The sequence below is a fragment of the Emydura macquarii genome, unplaced genomic scaffold (assembly GCF_026122565.2).
Source record: "Emydura macquarii macquarii isolate MOO-44397 ecotype Brisbane River unplaced genomic scaffold, CSIRO-AGI_Emac_v2 contig_799, whole genome shotgun sequence".
Taxonomy (NCBI): Eukaryota; Metazoa; Chordata; order Testudines; family Chelidae; genus Emydura; species Emydura macquarii.
The window spans coordinates 1,775,093-1,794,675 of record NW_027130936.1 but is presented as its reverse complement, the minus strand read 5'-3'; the positions used below and the strand labels follow the sequence as shown (position 1 = coordinate 1,794,675).

Below are 19,583 nucleotides of genomic sequence, written 5' to 3'. Positions count from 1 at the left end.
GTAACCCTAACACATTAAAAAAACATGAAAACAACTTGTGACATTTCTTCTCTCTTATATTCAGGTGCTTCTGGAATATGGGAAAAGAAAGGTACCTCAGGAAGACAAGGGTACAGAAGCATAGCCCTCATCCCCAGGTAGCTGCTTTTTTCCTTTCGTTTTGTCTGAAACACTTGAACCACAGAAACGTTGATTAGTTAAAAAAAAAAAAATCGGTGAGTTTTTCCTACATTATCCAAGACGTGGCTACCCATTAAAATGGATGCTGCTAAGCCCGCAAATGCCATATGGTTCTTTCTCCATAAAACAACCTGCTTGTGGCACAGGAATACTTTTTGGTTAATACTGGTTTCCCCATCTGTCATTCTGCTTTAGGTTCTCTCACCTACCAACTTACAGACACACAATGCAAAAAGCATCAAGACATATCTGAGACAGGACAGCAACCAATGAAACTCGCTTGCTTTAGAGGAGATGTGGGGGAGGTGCTGTGAATGTTTAATCACATAGGATGCAAAAATGTACTTCTTCCTTGGCCTCTTGCACTGAGAGCCAACTCTGGACTATGAAAATCTGTTTAGAACATTTAAACCAACATGGGAAGTTCAACGGTCATTTTGCAACACACAGGGTTACACGTTCTTGAATCATCTAACTACCTGCCTCCACATTTGCAAAAGGACAGTAGCAGAAAGGTGTTGCTTTAGTAGCCTGAGCTATTAATTGGGAAAGAGAAATGAGTATAGTTATGATTTACAAGCTCTTATTAAAAATTTCATGCTTCTTCTCCATGATGTTCTTACACAGAACTAAGCAGCTCCTTTATGTAAGTAAAGATCAAAACTTAACATTTTGTCAATGACCTGATGTACCTATTGAAATTTTCTTAAAACGTCTGTTTACTAAACTAGTTTCTAAACTCAGATTAGATCGAGATGGACAACATCATCAACTATGGCTACAGGATTTAAGAGTCATCTCATTTACATACTGTTGAGCAGCAAAGAAGAACAATTCTATGCTTTCAAAACCAGATCCTAGTTTTCACTGCTACTGCACCCAGGCCAACTTACTTACTCCAGGGAAGCAGGAATATGTGCTGTAGTAGAAAGGTTTTTGTTGTGAAAACAGGATTTCAGTATTATTAGGCAATTATGGTACAGTGGTTTTACATCTCAGTTATCCACTGCATCTAAAATAGATTTTTGTTAAAACCAGAAATGACAAAAGAGTTTTGCAACTATTCAGTTACACTTCAAACAAAAAGTATCTTTGCTCAACTTCTTGGTGCCTTACAGCTATTCTGATGACCACAGGAAAGAGGCAACTGAGTTTATTTCCTGAGTACTACCTACAACACTAGAGATTATATTGCAAGGAACAAACCTGCATTGCTCCTTTAAAATAGATTAGCAGATCTAACCAAAATTGTAAATGGCAAAGATCTATCATACAGAACGGGGTGGGGAACCTTTTTTCTGTCAAGGGCCTGATGGTGGCCCTGGCGGCGGGGGAGAATTCGGCGGTGGGGGGGATTCAGCGGCGGCGTGGTTTCACGGCGGCGGCGGGGTTGCATGGGGGGTGGGGGGCAGTGCCTGCCGCCGAAGTCCCCCCGCCGCCGAAAAGGGGCAAACGGCGGCAGGGTTTCGGTGGCGGGCACTGCCCCCCGCACGGAACCCCGCCGCCGCCGTGAAACCGCGCCGCTGCCGAATTCTCCGCCGCCGCCAGGGCCAGACCAAATGATTTCGAGGGCCGTATACGGCCCGCGGGCCGGACGTTCCCCACCCCTGATATAGAAAGACACCTTGTCACCCTGGTTCCCAAAAGGTACTGCATTAATTTTAAATTTTTGGCTCCCTCTTTGTCCCCCTATAAAAAGTTTTCTCTAGTTACTTTATTCCTCAATCTTTAAGAATAAAATAGCAAATTACCAGAATAAATCCTGACTCTTCAAATCCTCCAGATACATTTTTACAGTTTGCCATTTCACTTTACAGCTCATAAATCCTGATGTCTGACCATTTGCAGTTTTCTTTTTTTGACATTTGGCTTCCTAAAATGGCACCTAAGATATGGGAACCTGATGTCACAACATACTACCAGAAATGCAGAAAACCAGTCTCAGTATTTTTGTTTTTTGAAGCAAGGGAAATACCCACCAAAAAAATAGCCAAACAACACTGTCTGCATGAAGCAACTTCAAAGCCTGAACACTGAAAAGGAGAGTCAGGTGATTTTCCTGGCATCAGTAGGTTTTTAATGTATAGCATCCGGTGTGCTCTATAAGTTATTTAAAACAGACTGGAAAGGCTATTTTATCCGCAAGCAGATCAAATCACAAGACACTGAGTGTTTCAGGACAGTGATAAGTTGGACTTCAGTACATTTGAGGTGTGGGTTCAAATCTTTTGAATCTCAGGATTTTGGATCTATGTGGTTGAATGTGAGGATATGAAATATACTCGGTCTATTGGTACATGTGTACTAACACACACACTATATTCCCCATATTCAGCCAATCCTTCATACCTTTACTATTACACCTGCAAAGTAAGATTTAGAAGAACATTTAAGTTGTTTCTAGCACTAGATGTTAAATAATCCACAAGGAAATATTTAAGAAGGGTCGTAAGTATTCCCCCAAAGGGATTACTTTCTCTGGGTCAGTGCTATCATTTTTACACTGCATAAGGAGTTGTAGAAAAGTAGATGTAGTCAGCTCCCAAAAATTCTTTCTAGGAAAACAAGGTTACTTACCAGTAACTGTTGTTCTTCGAGATGTGTTGCTCATGTCCATTCCAATATAGGCGTGTACACGCCAGCGTGCGCGGTTCCTGGAACTTTTTTCTCCTTAGCAGACCCCGTAGGGCCGGCTCTGGTGACCCCTGGAGTGCCCTGCGCATGCCACGGCACATGAGGCACTGCCGGCCCCACGCCCCCTCAGTCCCTTCTTTCTGCCAACTCCGACAGCGGGGACGGGGGGTGGGTGTGGAATGGATATGAGCAACACATCTGGAAGAACAACAGTTACTGGTAAGTAACCCTGTTTTCTATCTTCGAGTGATTGCTCATGTCCATTCCATTATAGGTGATTAAATAGCCATACCTTGGAGGTGGGTAGGAGTCACTGATGAGCTGCCCTCAGCACGGCTCTGCAGAATCCTACGTTCTGTCTTGCCTGTTGAACGATGGCGTAGTGGGACGTGAACCAGGCGGCGGCTTTGCAGGTGTCCTGCAGTGGCACTCTCTCCAGGAGGGCCACAGAGGAAGCCTTAGCTCTGGTTGAATGCGTTGTGACGACACCTGGGAGCGGCACAGTCGCCTGTTCATAGCAGCACTTGATGCAAGGTGCGATTCACGCGGAGATGTGCTGGGTGGAGACTGGTGATCCGTTCATCAACCCCTCCCCCTCCCCCCGCGATAAGGAGCTGTGCCGAGTTCCGGAACGGCCGCGGCTTTGATGTAGCAGGCCAGGGCTCGTCTTGCGTCTAGTGAACGCCATCTCCGCTCCCCCTCCAAACCGTGGGGTTTGGGAAAAAACACAGGGAGAGATTTATCAAGGTTACAACGAAATTGGGAAACCATCCCAGGCGGGGAGGCTGGGCGCGGCCTCCACTGCAGCTTATCCTTACAGAATAGTGTATAAGGGAGCTCCGAAGTCAAGGCCCTAATATTGGAGATCCCCCCATCTGAGGTAATGGCCGCCCGGAAGGCTACCCTCCACGAAGCGTGGCAGAGGGCATGAAGCCATGGGTTCCAAGGGGGAGGGCCCTATGAACCTTGAGAGGACCAGGCTGATATCCCAGGGAGGCACTGGGTTGCGGACCTGGGGATACCGCCTCTCAACCCCCTTGAGTACCCCGACCGACATGGGATGGGAGAATAAAATAGCTGCCAAGTGGACAGTCAACTAGGCCAGCACCAGACCCCGGAATACTCCAGGGTCGCCTGCGGAGGCAAGAGGCTGGCGGAATGCCCCGGGATTCCGCCCAAGAGGTAAACCATGTCAACTTAGCCTGATACGCAACCTGTGTAGAAGGGTCCCTGCTCAGGACTTGTTGGACCTAGAATCATAGAATATTAGAGTTGGAAGGGACCTCAGGAGGTATCTAGTTCAACCCCCTGCTCAGAGCAGGACTAACCTCAGCTATATCATCCCAGTCAGAGCTTTGTCAAGCCTCAGCTTAAAAACCTCTAAGGATGGAGATTCCACCACCTCCCTAGGTAACCCATTCCAGTGCTTCACCACCCTCCTAGTGAAAAACTTTTTCCTAACATCCAACCTAGACCTCCCCCACTGCAACTTGAGACCATTGCTCCTTGTTCTGTCATCTGCCACCACCGAGAACAGCCTAGCCCCATCCTCCCTGGAACCCCCTTTTAGGTAGTTAAAGACCGCTATCAAATCCCCCCTCATTCTTCTCTTTTGCAGACTAAACAAGCCCAGTTTCCTTAGCCTCTCCTCCTAAGTCCTGTGGCTCCAGCCCCGTAATCATTTTTGTTGCCCTCCGCTGGACTCTCTCCAACTTGTCCACATCCTTTTTGTAGTGGGGGGCTCAAAACTGGACAAAATACTCTAAATGCGGCCTTACCAATGCCAAATAGAGGGGAATAATCACTTCACATGACCTGCTGGCAATGCTCCTCCTAATGCAGCCCAATATGCTATTAGTCTTCTTGACAACCAGGGCACACTACTGACTCATATTCAGCTTTTTATCTACTGTTACCCCCAGGTCCTTTTCTGCAGAACTGCTGCCTAGCTCGTCGGTCCCCAGTCTATAGCTGTGTATGGGATTCTTCCTTCCTAAGTGGAGGACTCTGCACTTTTCTTTCTTGAACCTCATTAGATTTCTTTTGGCCCAATCCTCCAGTTTGTTTAGGTCCTTCTGTATCCTATCCCTACCTTCCAGGGTATCTACCACTCCCCCCAGCTTAGTGTCATCCGCAAACTTGCTGAGGGTGCAATCTACCCCATCTTCCAGATCATTAATGAAGATGTTGAACAAAACCGGCCCCAGCACCGACCCCTGGGGCACTCCGCTTGTGACTGGTTGCCAGCTAGACATGGAGCCATTGATCACTACTCGTTGAGCCCTATGCTCTAGCCATTTCTCTATCCATTTTATAGTCCATTCATCCAACCCATACTTCTTTAACTTGCTGATAAGAATACTGTGAGAGACAGTATCAAAAGCCTTGCTAAAGTCAAGGTATATCACATCCACCGCCTTCCCTACATCCACAGAGCCAGTCACCTCATCATAGAAAGCAATCAGGTTGGTCAGGCATGACTTTCCCTTGGTGAATCCATGTCGACTGTTCCTGATCACCTTCCTCTCTTCCAAGTGCCTTAAAATGGATTCCTTAAGGACCTGCTCCATGATTTTTCCAGGGATTGAAGTGAGGCTGACCAGTCTGTAGTTCCCTGGATCCTCTTTCCTCCCTTTTTTGAATATGGGCACTATATTTGCTTTTTTCCAGTCATCAGGGACCTCCCGGTTGCCACGAACTTTCAAAGATAATAGCCAATGGCTCTGAAATCACCTCAGCCAGCTCCCTCAGCACCCTCAGGTGCATTGCATCCAGCCCCATAGACTTGTGTATGTCCAATCCTTCTAAATAGTCTTGGACCTGTTCCTTCAGCACTGCGGGATGTTCGCCTCCTTTCCATTCTGTGCCACCAGTGAAGCAGTCTGGGAGCTGACCTTGTCTGTGAAGACAGAGGCAAAAAAGGCATTGAGTACCTCAGCTTTCTCCACATCCTCTGTCACTAGGTTGTCTCCCTCATTCTCTAAGGGGCCCACACTTTCCCTAATCTTCCTTTTGTTGGTAACATACCTGTAGAAACCCTTCTTGTTCCCCTTCACGTCCCTTGCTAGCTGCAACTCCAATTGTGCTTTGGTCTTCCTGATTTCATTCCTGCACGTTTGAGCAATATTTTTATACTCCTCCCTAGTCATCTGACCAAGCTTCCACTTCTTGTAAGCTTCTTTTTTGTGTTTAAGTTCAGCAAAGATTTCTTTGTTAAGCCAAGATGGACGCCTACCATATTTGCTATTCTTTCTGCACATCGGGATGGTTTGCTCCTGTGCCCTCAATAAGGTTTCTTTAAAATACAGCCAGCTCTCTTGGATTCCTTTCCCCCTCATATTAGCCTCCCAGGGAATCCTGCCCATCAGCTCCCTGAGGAAGTCAAAGTTCACTTTTCTGAAGTCCATGGTCCGTATCCTGCTGTTCTCCTTTCTTCCTTTTGTCTGGATCCTGAACTCGGCCATCTCATGGTCACTGCTGCCTAGGTTGCCACCCACTTCTACTTCCCCTAACAAATCTTCCCTGTTTGTGAGCAGCAGGACAAGAGAAGCACGGCCCCTAGTTGGTTGCTCCAGCACTTGCACCAGGAAATTGTCTGCGACACTATCCAAAAACTTCCTGGATTGTTTGTGCTCTGCTGTATTGCTCTTCCAGCAGATGTCAGGGTGACTGAAGTCCCCCATGAGAATCAGGTCCTGTGAACTGGAAACTTTCCCTAGTTGAGGAAAGAAAGCCTCATCTACCTCATCCTCCTGGTCTGGTGGTCTGTAACAGACACCCACCACGACATCACCCTTATTGTTCTTGCTTCTAAGCTTAACCCAGACACACTCAACTGACTTATCTCCAGTTTCATACTGGAGCTCAGAGCAATCATAGTGCTCTCTTTCATACAGTGCAACTCCTCCACCCTTTCACCCCTGCCTGTCCTTCCTGAACAGTTTATACCCATCCATGACAGTGCTCCAGTTGTGCGAGTTACTCCACCAAGTCTCAGTTATTCCAATCATGTCGTAGTTTCTTGACTGTGCCAGGACTTCCAGTTCCTCCTGCTTGTTTCCCAGGCTTTTTGCATTTGTGTAAAGGCACTTGAGATAAGTAGCCGACTGGCCTAGTTTCACAGTATGAATCGGGAGGCCTCCCCTGATGCACCCTCCTCCTTCTGCTTCCTTGTGGTGTCCCTCTTCCCCACTTACCTTCGGCTTAGGTCTCCGTCCCCCATCGAACTTAGTTTAAAGACCTCCTCACTAGTTAGCCAGCCTGTCTGCGAAGATACTCCTCCCTCTCTTCGTTAGGTGAATCCTGTCTCTTCCTAGTAATCCTTCTTCCTGGAACAACATTCCATGATCGAAGAATCCAAAGCCCTCCCTTCGACACCACCTGCACTTACTTCCGCAATGCGACGGTCCCTACCTGGGCCTTTTCCCTAAACAGGGAGGATGGATGAGAACACCACTTGCGCTTCAAACTCCTTTATCTCTTTTCCCAGAGCCACATAGTCTGCAGTGATCCGCTCAAGATCATTCTTGGCAGTGTCATTGGTGCCCACGTGGAGAAGTAGGAAGGGATAGTTGTCTGAGGACTTGATAAGTTTTGGCAGTCTCTCCGTCACATCCCTAATTCTAGCTCCAGGCAAGCAGCACACTTCCTAGTTTCCCGGTCCGGACAGCAGATGGATGACTCCGTCCCCCTTAGGAGGGAGTCCCTGACCACCATCACCCCTCTCTTCCTCTTGGGAATGGTGGTCGTGGACACCTGTCCCTAGGACAATGCATCCCTTGCCTTCTGATCAAACGGGTCTCATTCTGATCCATCCCCAAACAGGCTCCCTTTACCTCCGTCAACCACAGAGCCTCCAGGCCGTGAGCTGTAGGGAGTCCAGGTTCCAGTGCAACAGGCGACCGTGGTCTTGGGAGAGACGGTCGTGCCACCTCGGGAGCCCCATGGGCGGTGCGAACGGAAGATCCAGCAGCATGCTGAGCCAGCGCTGGCTCGGTCAGGCCTGAGCAGTGAATATGACATCCGTCCTGTCTCTGTTTATGTACAGTACGACCTTAGGCAGGAGTGGAATGGGCGGGAACGCGTACCTGAGGGTCCCCGTCCCGTTACTGAGGGATGTAACTGAGACTGAGGCAGTCTCATGACCACGGCGTAAGCCTGCACCTTCCAAACCGACACGAATAGATCCCGTTGGGGGACACCCCACTTTCGGAGGATCGCAGTCACCACCTCCTGGTGCAGCGACCTGTCGTGATGGGGTAGAAATGACCTGTTGAGGCGATCAGCAGTCCAACAAAGTCGTGCCTCACGGCAAAGCCCCACAGACGGGTAGTTTCCTTGCAGAGAGAACGCCTCTCCCTGCCTCTTTATGTAAAATGGCTGCAGTGTTCTCTGGCAGTGCCTGCACCACTCTGCCTCTCAGGGATTGGAGGAACAGCCTGCACACTAGGCGAATGGTGCAAGCACTTTTCCTCCACCGACCAGAGTCTCCGAGTGCTCAGGTTGGCACCCCTGTGGGCTCCCATCCCACATACGAGCCGTCGGAGTTTAAGGTGACCGATGGGATCAGTTCCATGAAGGGAACGCCCTTCCCTACTGCGCTGGGGAATCTCCACCAGCCTAGGGCGGGCAGGGAACTGGACCACCCAGTTCAGTGGGTGTTTGCTCGGCACATATACAGAGGCCAACCATGCCTGAAGCGGCCTGTGCCTCAGGCAAGCTAGCCTCACTATGTACGTGCAGGCCGCCATGTGGCCTAACAGCAGTAGGCAGTGCCTGGCTGTTGTCGTGGTGTATCGGTGCAGCTGGGAGATGATAGAGACCAGCACCTGAAAACATGGCTGAGGCAGGAAGGTTCTGGCCTGGGGAGCGTCCAGGGTGGCCCCAAGGAACTCTATGTATTTCACTGGGGTCAGTGGACATCTATTCGTTTATGAGCAGACCCAGCCTGCTGCACGTGGAGCAGCGTGAGTCGCGCTAACCTGCACTGGGAACCTGGACCTATCCCATATCAGCCAATCGTCCAGGTAGGGAAAGATTTGCACACCCTTTCGCCTCAGGTGGGCCGCCATTACCACCATGCATGTGGTGAACACCCTTGGAGCCGAAGATAGGCCAAGGGGCAGGCTGTAAATTGGTAGTGGGAGCGAACCACTGTTGGCTCCGGAGGATGGACCCATGAAAGTATGCGTCCTTGTAGGATGAGGGCGGCATACTAGTCTCCTGGATCCAGGCAGGGATTATAGAGACTAGGGAGACCTTGCAAAATCTGAGTCTTTGATATATATGTTCAGACAACACAGGTCTAGTACGGGTTTCAGACCCTTGGGGGTGTCCCTTCAGGATGGAAGAGCCTTAACCTGTCCCTATTTCCGTAGGATTGAAAAGGGCCTATATGGAGGTCCTGGTTGCTGCTGCGCCTGGGCCACGACTGCTGCCTGGAAGCTTGGGATGTGTACAGGCCCAGGGAGCGAAGCGTGGCCCCAAAGTCCTTCGGCCATGCAGCTTCACATTGGTCCGATTGGAGAAGTGGGCTGACCTATGAACGGGAAGGTTCTGGATAGATTGCTCCACCTTCTGGACAGTCCTGAGGGTAGCAGCCATGAGCAGGTCCTCATGGAACTTGCGGGCGCTATGGCCCTACCCGCCACGGCAGCAGCGTCATTGGACGTTTGGAGCGCTGCCTTAGCCACCATGATTCCTCCATGCAGGATGGCGGAAGCCAACCTCAAGGTAGGGGCCCCCCCCTCGAGCAACTCCTGGTGCGCCCTGAAATCTTTCAGTGGCACCATGTGGTCCGCGGAGACTGCCTCATCCGGGAAGGAGTAAGAACTACCGAGGCAAGTCTTGCGGGTGCTCCCCTGGCCGAAGGGATGCACCTGTCGAGGGTGCCTCCACGGGGTCCGACTCCTCAGCCGAGGAGTGGTGTTTATGGGCCTCAGACTGTGCCAGCGCACGGACTGTACCCCTACTAGCACTTTTACCGCCTGCTTGGACACCTTGTGGGGGCGTCGGCTATTCCGACGACTGCCCCCCGATGGGACCCGAGCCGCTACACAGGCAGCCGTCCTTGGTCCCGGGTGCCGTGCCCATGCTGGGGACCGTGTTTTCGCTGCCTACTGCTGAGGGGCAGCTCCAAAGAGCCCTCAGCCTCGTGGAGAGCTGCAGCACAGCGTGGCGCCCCGGTGCCGCTGCAAGCTCCAGCCCCGCCTGAGGCTGCGGTGCCTGCTGGTGGGGCTGCAGTGCCGGTAGAGCCCTGCTGTCGGCGGGAGCCCCGCTACCGCCGGGAACTCTGGCCCTGCTTTTTTATTTTTTCTCCTCTTTCTCTCTCTCTTGAGCTGCGGTGCCTGTGGGAGCCCTGCTGCCGCCGGGAGATTCGGCACCGCCTGGGGCTGCGGTGCCCAGAGAGACGCACTGCCTGGGATGCAGTGACCGGAAAGACCCGCCGCCGACGGTGGAACCAGCACTGCCCCAGGGGGCTCGGTACTGGGGTAGATTTGCAGCAGTGCTGACCTGCTGGGGGAGCGTCCTCGCAATACCCCCGGTGGCCATCTGGTGGGAGATCATCCACTGCCCTTCGGGGGGACCCACATGGGCTTGGCCCGGGACTCCGGCCCCTTCTCCCTCAGCAGGGGGAAAGGGGGGTGGCAGTGGCGTGGAGGTGGTGTAGGCAGGCCAACAAGGCTCTTGCCGCCAGAAACCTCCGCGTTGGCAGGGGCACTCTCCCACTCCCAGGAGTCGGGGGTGGACCCCTGCTCAGAGATGCAGACCCGGAGGGGACTCAACGGGCCGTGGCCGGTGGATCTCTGTCCTCGACCCTGCCCATACCCATGGCGCAGGGGAGTGTCCGCGCTTCATGCGCTCTCCTCGTCGTCGGCACCAGGGATGCTGCTCCATGCCGAGTTGAATCCGGTGCCGATGGTGCCCATGATGTGCTCCGCACCGACAGGGAGAAGGGCGACCCAGACACAGGGCGGAGCGTGATAAGAGCAAGGCTTTAAACCTGATATCTCTTTAAAAGCCTTGCATATCTTATTCTTGTCTTTCCTGTTTGTTCTCCCCCCAGGAACTTAAGGTACCAAGCGAGGAGGGGAGACGGGGGGGGGGGGGGGGGTTTAAAACCAGGTGGCCGGGACATAGCCTGGCCACCTTAAGTCCGTCAGGGACTTCTTACTAACTACAGTACTTAACAACTACTTAAACTTCATTAACAAAGAGTTCAAAGAAGGGGAATGGCATTGGCGGAGAGCAAGTGCTAGTTCCATGCAACCGACCGCCATGAGCGGAAAGAAGAGACTGAGGGAACTTGGGCCGTGGCATGCGCAGGGCACTCCAGGGGGCACCAGAGCCGGCCCGATGGGGTCTGCTAAGGGGAAAAAAGTTCCGGGAACCACGCACGTTGGCGTGCACTCACCTATATTGGAATGGACATGAGCAATCACTCGAAGATAGAAGCAAAGATTTGTTTCTCAGTGCTTCTGGATTGGGAAGCTATCATTCTGAAGTATGCTCATTCACATAAGCAGCATGCTCGAATATTTGTAAGATCTAAGGTTCCTCTTGTAGGAATCGTAGTATGCCGAAGAAATAATCGTTTTTAAGGTCTGTGTTTTCCTGCCTTGTCTTTGGCGATTTGCTCCCACCTCCCCTTCTTTTGCAGCTGCTGCTAAGGTACCAAACCTTTTGGGATTACAGGGTTGTGCCACTGCTGAAGTGCAGTAGTGATGGTTTAGCCTTGATTTGGTTTGAACAGTGGATTATGTAGCTCTACAGTGATGTGTCAGCAGCAAGAAAGTATTCTCCCTCTGCCCCTCAACTCTGACGTGGTAAAGTATCACACGCTTGTTTTGTGCCACTGATGTTTAAATGGCAGAAGCGGCTGCATTTTAAGCACTCAAACCACCTCAGAGTGTCAAGGTCATTTTGCATTAAGGAGCTTGGTCGGAGCACCATCAAACTTTGTACAGCGGGTATTTCTAAGGATACTGATATATGGCAGAGTCAGATAACACACACGAGCGCACACCTCAGAGTAACCAGTTTGCATGCATTGGAACACCCATTTAGTTCTGAGGATTAAATTCATGCCTTGTCTGGAATTTTTGTCTGTCTGTCATTTGGGCTTTGTGCAAGTAATATGGAGCTTAACCGGTCGTGTTAGAGACCAAAGCTAAGCAAGTGGAATGAGCTGGATCATTTACCACGGTGTAAAAACTGATGACCTATAGTCAGTCCTTGATGTAAGTGACAACTGGGGACCATTCATGGATTTACAAATTATTGGTTGGCAATATGAATGGGTCAAGGTCATGTTGCTCTGCTCTTCAATCTAGACCAGCTCAAAATGGTTCAGTGTGTGTAAATTTTTTGGATATATTTAACTGAAGTTCTGTCTGTTCTGTGAGGCCATCACTGATCCCAAAATACCATTTTATCTTTTGTAATAAGAGTAATATTGCTAGCAATGTGCTCCTTTGCCACCCTCTGCCGCAGAAGAAGCTGTTTTCAGTGATCCTGTTTATGTATCTAAGTCGGAATGAATGGTGCGATAGGAATGTAAGTATTTCGAAGCAAGATGCTATTTTCATAGGTTGAAGGATTATTGGCTTTATAAAAATGTTATCAACTATGCCAAAAAAACTCGTTTTGCTTTGTCATAACTTCAATTATAAAACGTTCACTCAAAGCTGATGCTCTGTAGAACTACAATCCACTGTCTGCAAAATGTCCAAGCTGTTCAAAAATCATATCCTTTACTATTTTAATAAGTTTTCTACTGAATTCCAGACATTTGGAGGCAATCGGCTGCCAATTCTGTAACACACTAGCAATAAAACCTCTTGCTAGGAAGGCAGAGAAACCAAGAGAGACTGAGAAGTGTAGGTTTGCCAGTATATATTAGCCTCTTGCCAAGCCTTGCATTTACTTTCAGAAGCTGGACACCTATCCTCAAACCTCTGAAGAGAGAAAAAAAGTTGTTCTCAGAGTATTTTTTCTAAAAGGCATATATTGATATTTCCTGTACAGCTCTATTAACAACTTCCTGGGCATAGCTATTATGCAATAATTTTTAATTTAAAGGATCTTGCAGCATTGGAGTCAAACAATGTACAAAACTAAGGGGGAAAACACAATGGATGATTTCAAGGAAGAAAAGTCAGTGCATTCTAGTTCTCTGTACTTCCTATGGAAGAAAACAGAGTTAACGCTCAAAGAAAGGTTTGATAAGAGTCAGGTCAAAGGTATGAATCCTGGTGTCTATTTGACACTTTCCAATGTTTTTCTTGGTGGAAGAGGACTGGAAGAAACCAGTTGCTTTTCTAGATAAGTGTAGCTAACAGGCCATAGATTTTTGCTGTGAAGGGCTGATCCTCTATCCCTGAAGGAAGCACATAATCCTCTCCAAATTATATAACCTCAGACTCAGGCAGACTCCTTCAACTCCCAAGAATTTTAATAGGAGCCATGCATGCATCTGAGTACAGAATATGGCATAAAGGGTTTCTGATGGAGAATTTGCAATGGGGACAGCATAAAGCAGAGAGAATCATGGTCAGTAAAATAGGAAAAAACAAAAGTAGAGCCTTTGAAGACACTAGGTGTTTGTTTTTACCCATAAAAATCTAATGGAGGTCAGAAGAAGAGCATCTAAACAAGCAGTTCCCAAACTGTAGGTCGTGACCCCAAGTAGGGTCACTTCATCAGCAGATGGGGTCACAGCAACCCCGAGCGTGCAGAGGACACCATTTTACAAAACAGCCTCCTCCACGCAGTGTGACCTCATGTGCACTGTACACACGAGGCCACATTGCACGGGGGAAATGATTTTGCTCTACAAAATGGTGCCTCCATGCAGCATGACTTTGCACGCACAGTCTGTGTGTGAGATTATGCGCTCCAGAAGACGCCGTTTTGTAAAGCAAAATGGCAGCCTCCTTGAAGCGTGACCTTGCATGTACAGTGTGTGAGGACATGGAGCACACCATTTTTAAACGGCTACTTCCGTGCTGTCTGGGGTAATGGGAAACAATACCTCTAAAAACGGGGTCATGCAGGGAAAAAGTTTGGGAATCACTGATCTAAACTGTTTTTAAAAGCCTCTATTTTGTTACCAGATGTCTGAATGTGTTGTGAAGACTCCATCCTTCAGGGACTCTGGGGACATCCAGCGCACAGGAAGCAAACCTTTCCCGCCTTTCCGATAGTAATCTGTCTCGTAGATATCTCTGGTCATGCCGAAGTCTGGAAGGTTGGGGAATAAAACGCATGTATTTACAGGGCAAGATAATCAACATGTCCCAAAGAACCTGCCCAAATGGGAATCACTGCTTCAGTGCAAAATACTTGTGATTTGTTAGCATAATGGTTTGTTTCATCGGAGATATACCCCACATATATGTAGCTTCTCTCTTAGGGCTTGGTGTCTCTCTCTCTCCCTGAAACCAACAGAAACCTTCCCATTTACTTCTCTGGGAACAGAACAGGATCACAAGTAGGTTTCAATGGCTGCGGTTTTGAGATTTCCAGAGCTGGTCTAGCAGCAGTATTGTAGGGTCAGGGCTGGCATTGCATAGCTCCGTCGAGGAGCAAGAACAGTTACTGCCCACTCTAGAGATAACTGTGGCCAGTGCCTTCAGTTTCTCCTGTTCGGAACAAATTCACACTCAAGTTAAAATAAGCAAAATTATGTTTTTTAATAGTTCACATTATCAACTGATCTAACACAATGACAAGCTGAGCTCTTTGAACTCTGATTCTTTTCCTTTAAAAATCTAAGAAAAAACTTGCATTTTTTACCAGAGCACTTTGCACTCGGTACCTTTTATCTCATGGTCTCGAAAAGGTTTTATTTTTTGGAGATAAACCACCCCCTTCCCTCGCCAAAGCTAATTCAATTTCCTTAAATATCTTCTATTTCAGATCTCAGGAAAGACTATGCTGTTCCTTCCCAGAAGGCACGAGTAGGTAAGCATTAAACTCGGACCAAATTCCTGATAGCGAAAACTCAAAGGGGCTTAACCTTATCTAACCACATCTAAGTGTTTGCACATCTCAGGCCTCACATTGTCCATCTGCTTCATGCTCAACTCTGCCAAAATAATTCCAGGAAATATTTTATCTTTAAAGTGGTACTTTATTAATCACCACTGCCAAAATGTTGGGCTCTGGATAATCAGGTTTAACACAATAATTTTTATATCTATTTGGTGTATAGGTTAATCCAACAAAATAAAGTGATTTGATGGTACTTGAGTTATCCTTGTTAAATAACAGCTCTTTCTGCTGAAGTGGCAAGGTTAGGGTGCAAGTCACTTCATCAGCACAAACTCAGGGCTTTGTCAGATAGCAGTGCAGTGAGGGGAGAGAATTTCTCAACAATGGGCCAGTCCCAGGGCTGTTCCTGCAATCTCTGGCTAGGAAGAGTAGCTGCTGCTCCTTTGTGACAATGGGCACAGATGAGATTGTTTCAATTCAGTGTTGAGCGCTCACTGGGCAGGAAACTGTAGTGGGTCTTCAGATGGAACATATTCGTCCCCCAGAAGTAAACACTCTACTTACTAACACTTTACGGAAATTAAGATGCCTTTTTCAATGCTGACTGTAGAATTTTACTTCCATTTCATCTGGATCTTGAAGAAAAGGAAAGCAAACGCACCTCCAATTTTCACAGTGAAGTCTTCAGCCACCATGCAATTCCTTGCAGCAAGATCCCGGTGTACAAATTTGTTGGCATTGAGATATGCCATGCCGTCAGCAATCTCTCCTGCCATCTGAATCATCTTCTTCAGAGTTGGAGGAGTCTGGCCTGGGTTATTCTGAGCAAGATTAAGGAGGTAGAAGTGTGAGGGGCAGGAGGGAAGCAACTGTTTCCACGTAAAAAGCCTGCAACATGCTTTTCTCAATCAGATCATCAGAAGTTGGTTTGACAAGACACCAGGACCAATCTGAACAAGAACTTCTGATTATGAAGACCATAGCGTCTGCTTAGTGAGAAAATCATGTCTTCTTTCTCCACCCACATCAAGCTTGGTTACAAACAGAACAAATTAGCTCCTGTATAGCAGCACATCTATTTTGGGGAATACAAACAAGTTTTGCTTTAAACCGGTAATTTTTGCTATTAAAATTCTCTTTTCTCCTAAAAGTTTTAAGAAATAACCTGCTCACTTTTCTTCAGAATTTTATACTGCATGCCCTACTATCAGCATAAACAAAACAGAAAATGTTGTACGATACTGTTAAATTATTTCCCCACACTCAGTGACGTGATGCCTCTTGAGTTACTTATCTATTCTGGCAAAGGGGAAAAGCCCTTGAGATAATTTCCATGAAGAAGATTCACTCATGATCATCAACTAAAGGTATATGCAGCTTTTACTACCATACCTATTAGTTGTATTGTGCTGAAGGGCAACGTTTGAGATGGTTACATATACCTCAGCACACCACACTGTGCCTTAACTTCCACCAGTGCAAATCTGACTAAGACTTATACCTCTGGCTACAAGATAAGCAGCGTTGTTGAACATGAGAGGAGAAGCCAGAACTCCCGAGTGGATCGAATCACTAAACTTTCACGCAGGGGGAAGGGGCGGGCGCTTAATTAATCGTATTAGGGTTCATTATTATTGTTCAGCACTTTCAGAAAAAATTTAAGTGTCACATATTTATTATTATACGTCTCTCCCCGCCTTCTGTGGGAACCCTTCCAAGTTCCCCAGTTCCTGAATGCAATGGATGACATAGCAAAGGACCCATAGGGATGCATCTAAGGAAACCTGGAGGTATGCAATTATTACACCCTGCTGACAATAAGGACCAATGTAAGCTGGGATCCTTCATGGAGGGGCCATGATTGTGTGGTGAAATCTGGCTCAAGAACTGGTGGCAGTCTATCCAGAATGAAGAGTTACGTCTGTGAAGCACTGTAAGACACGAGTCTTTAGTAACTCTCACACAAAGCTCCACGTACCCAGACTGAAAGGGAAGGACGACTAGCTCACAGCTTGACACATTTTATAAACCAGTTTTTAAGGGGGAGGCAGGAAGCAATAGGTCAGCAGGCAGAAGAGAAAACCAGGCTTAGCAGTACTCCTTTTTTTGGGTAATTCTCTTGTTTATATCATCACTGCTCCTGTCTCCAAAGTCTATTCATTCCATTACCTTCACTTTTGGTAACCTCCTCAATATGACTCAGGATCTGCATCTTCATAAAAAAGACTTGGGCTCAGCGGTGTGATGCTGGTTCAATGTATCCCGTATTCCCATTCAATGATGGGGCACAGAACAGTGTTTAAACAGCCTGCTTTTTTCCTGAAATGCCCCTCATTTTAAACCTAATTTCCGTTCACACAAACGAGGTGTTTGCTCTCTGTTGCTGAAAATTATTTACATCGTAAATGCTGCATTGTGAAACTGAGGGTCACAGAAAAGTGCAGAGCACATTTTATACAAGGCCAACCTTAATTTCAGCAGCAAGTGAGCTGTAACATTCTTTCCTAACCTTTTGGACCCTGTAATGTATGAGATAGATTTTATATGTTAGACTGACAGGCTGAATATTAAACACCATGTGTACAACTAAATATTAGTGCTTATTGCAAAGTGCTCATTCATAATTTATGTCAAAAACAAAGAGGCAGCAGGTAAAGTTTCATCCATGAGACATGACCCTACTTGTGCATCTTTTAGACGATTATACTGTTTTGCAGCTTTATCAGGAATCAGATTAGGCAAAGACGGTTTAATTCAAACCTGAAAAACAGGCATTTAGTGACACAGGGTAGGACATAAGTGTGCTATTGTACATGTTATTCCACTGTCCCTGTGAAAACCGCTCTTTTAGCATAAGGAGCAGCAGATTGCAAACCGCTGGAGTTTCATTAACAGCTCAAAGACGAAAAAATAGTAATTGTGAGAGATCATATAAATTTCATCCTGTGTAAGTATTTTACTCCTTAAATGCATGAGTCAGACACAAGGGCATCAGCAAAGAGAACTCAGAGAAGATTCTAAAGAGCCCTGAGCAAAGACTTCCCAGAAAGGACAGCAATGAAGTGAGGAAGCTGCCTGCTCAAGAACTGGGCTCCTATTATATTTAGTAATGAAGCTTAGCTGTCAGCAGGGCAAGTAAATGATGCCCGACGCTTAGTTCACAAGTTAAAAACGAATCCAAGGATGAGGGAAATAATGGAAGACAATAAAGATACCTGTTGGCTTTAACACATGAGAAGCAAACGAGAGCTAGCCCTGCATTTCTGCAATGGTCTCTTTTCAGGTAATACGTAATTTAACAAAGACAGTGCCACATCCTTTAAAATAAAGGGCACAAAGGAAAGAAGATATGATTAAAATGAGACACACAAAAAGGTCTGCAGAAACCTGCTAGCCTATCTTTCAGAAAGCTGGGGGTATTGTGTACTGAAGCACAGACCATGGAGATTCAGCAGCTGTGCCAGGCCAATGCACGGGCCAGGACCAAGGTTGGTGAGGAAGGTTTACATCAGAAACCACTAACAAGGGCAGCTGCTCCAAACAAGGCAGGAAAGTGACACTCTGGGCAAGTTTGGTGTGTCGAACTCACTACCTTTTCTTGCAAGTGGATAAAAAATAAAATCCACACGCTCACCTCTGTGTCTGGCCGCAGAGATCTCAGATAACTCTTGAGGTCCCCACGTGTCATGAGTTCCATGATAACCAGTGTCGGTTGGCCTTGCGAGACGACTCCGAGCAGCCGCACCTGAAAGGGAAAAGTTAAGATTACGCAGCAGATATGGCTAATTATCAACTAGTTAAAAGCCCTGTTATTAACTAGGAGTGGCCCCAGTCTGGAGCTAACACCCACACCCCTTGGGTAGAGTTTGGAAGTAGACTGGGATACAAACCCTGTGGCAGCAGCCATCCCAGTTAATGTATGATCACGAGGCTCGTCGTGAGATCGGTGTGATGAGGGAAGCACGTTCCTTTAGCATGCTGTTTTAGGAGGTCTTGCCTCCTGGTATCACAGAGTCAATCAAGCCAGGCAACTGAAGCCAGCAACTATGGTTACGTTAAGGGAAGCCATGCTCAATTTCAAGCAACTTACCACATGATGACAATTGAACTCCTTCATGACTGAGGCCTCATTTAAAAACTCGATCCTTTCACGCATGTTTGCAGACTCGTTGACAGTTTTGATGGCCACCCTAGTTTCTGGCTCGTCCTTCACCACTCCTTTAGCTATTCCCTCATAAACCATTCCAAAGGAGCCCTGCCCAAGCTCACGGCACATGGTGATCTTCTCACGGGGCACTTCCCATTCATCCGGAACGTACACTAGAGTTAAAGAGGACAGCCAATGACATTCCACACACAGCTGTGCAAATGGGGAGAAGACTTGTGGCTTCAAGATGAAAAAACAACAATGAATTACAAGCAGCAAAATGCACTAAGCATGAGGACACAGCATCAAGCTACATAAGCAATTGTTCCCATGGTCTTCCCTCAACAGTTTACCTCCCTTACGTTTTTACATAGCACACTAGAGACTTAAGATGTTTTCTTTCCTCTCTGCAGAGACCCCAGTCTTAGCAGTCAAAGGAACAAGCTACAATCCCCGACAACATCAGTGCTTTGTGTTGCTATCATGCTATCAAGCTAGCTCATCTGAGATGCCCTTTAGCAGAGGCCCTCAACGTATCATGCCAGTTTCAGTTCTACCTAGGATTGTGATTACTTGATTCTACACCTGCCCAAGGCATACACAAATCTAAAAGAATGGCTACTGCGGT

The 19,583-nt window shown here is 47.5% G+C and overlaps 1 protein-coding gene across 3 annotated transcripts in view; it reads right to left on the bottom strand.

Annotated features, from left to right (window-relative positions):
* LOC137149665 (insulin-like growth factor 1 receptor) overlaps nucleotides 1-19,583 on the bottom strand; it is a 267,209-nt gene that overhangs the window by 15,807 nt on the left and 231,819 nt on the right. The window contains exons 16-20 of one of the 3 annotated variants that reach the window (XM_067543217.1): nucleotides 18,899-19,128; nucleotides 18,443-18,553; nucleotides 15,470-15,629; nucleotides 13,926-14,055; nucleotides 12,468-12,770 (exon numbers count right to left, since the gene is read on the bottom strand). In XM_067543217.1, coding sequence (XP_067399318.1) covers nucleotide 12,770; nucleotides 13,926-14,055; nucleotides 15,470-15,629; nucleotides 18,443-18,553; nucleotides 18,899-19,128 — 632 coding nt within the window. In that variant the 3' untranslated portion in view covers nucleotides 12,468-12,769. The other 2 variants (XM_067543216.1, XM_067543218.1) reach the window with 2 other exon arrangements.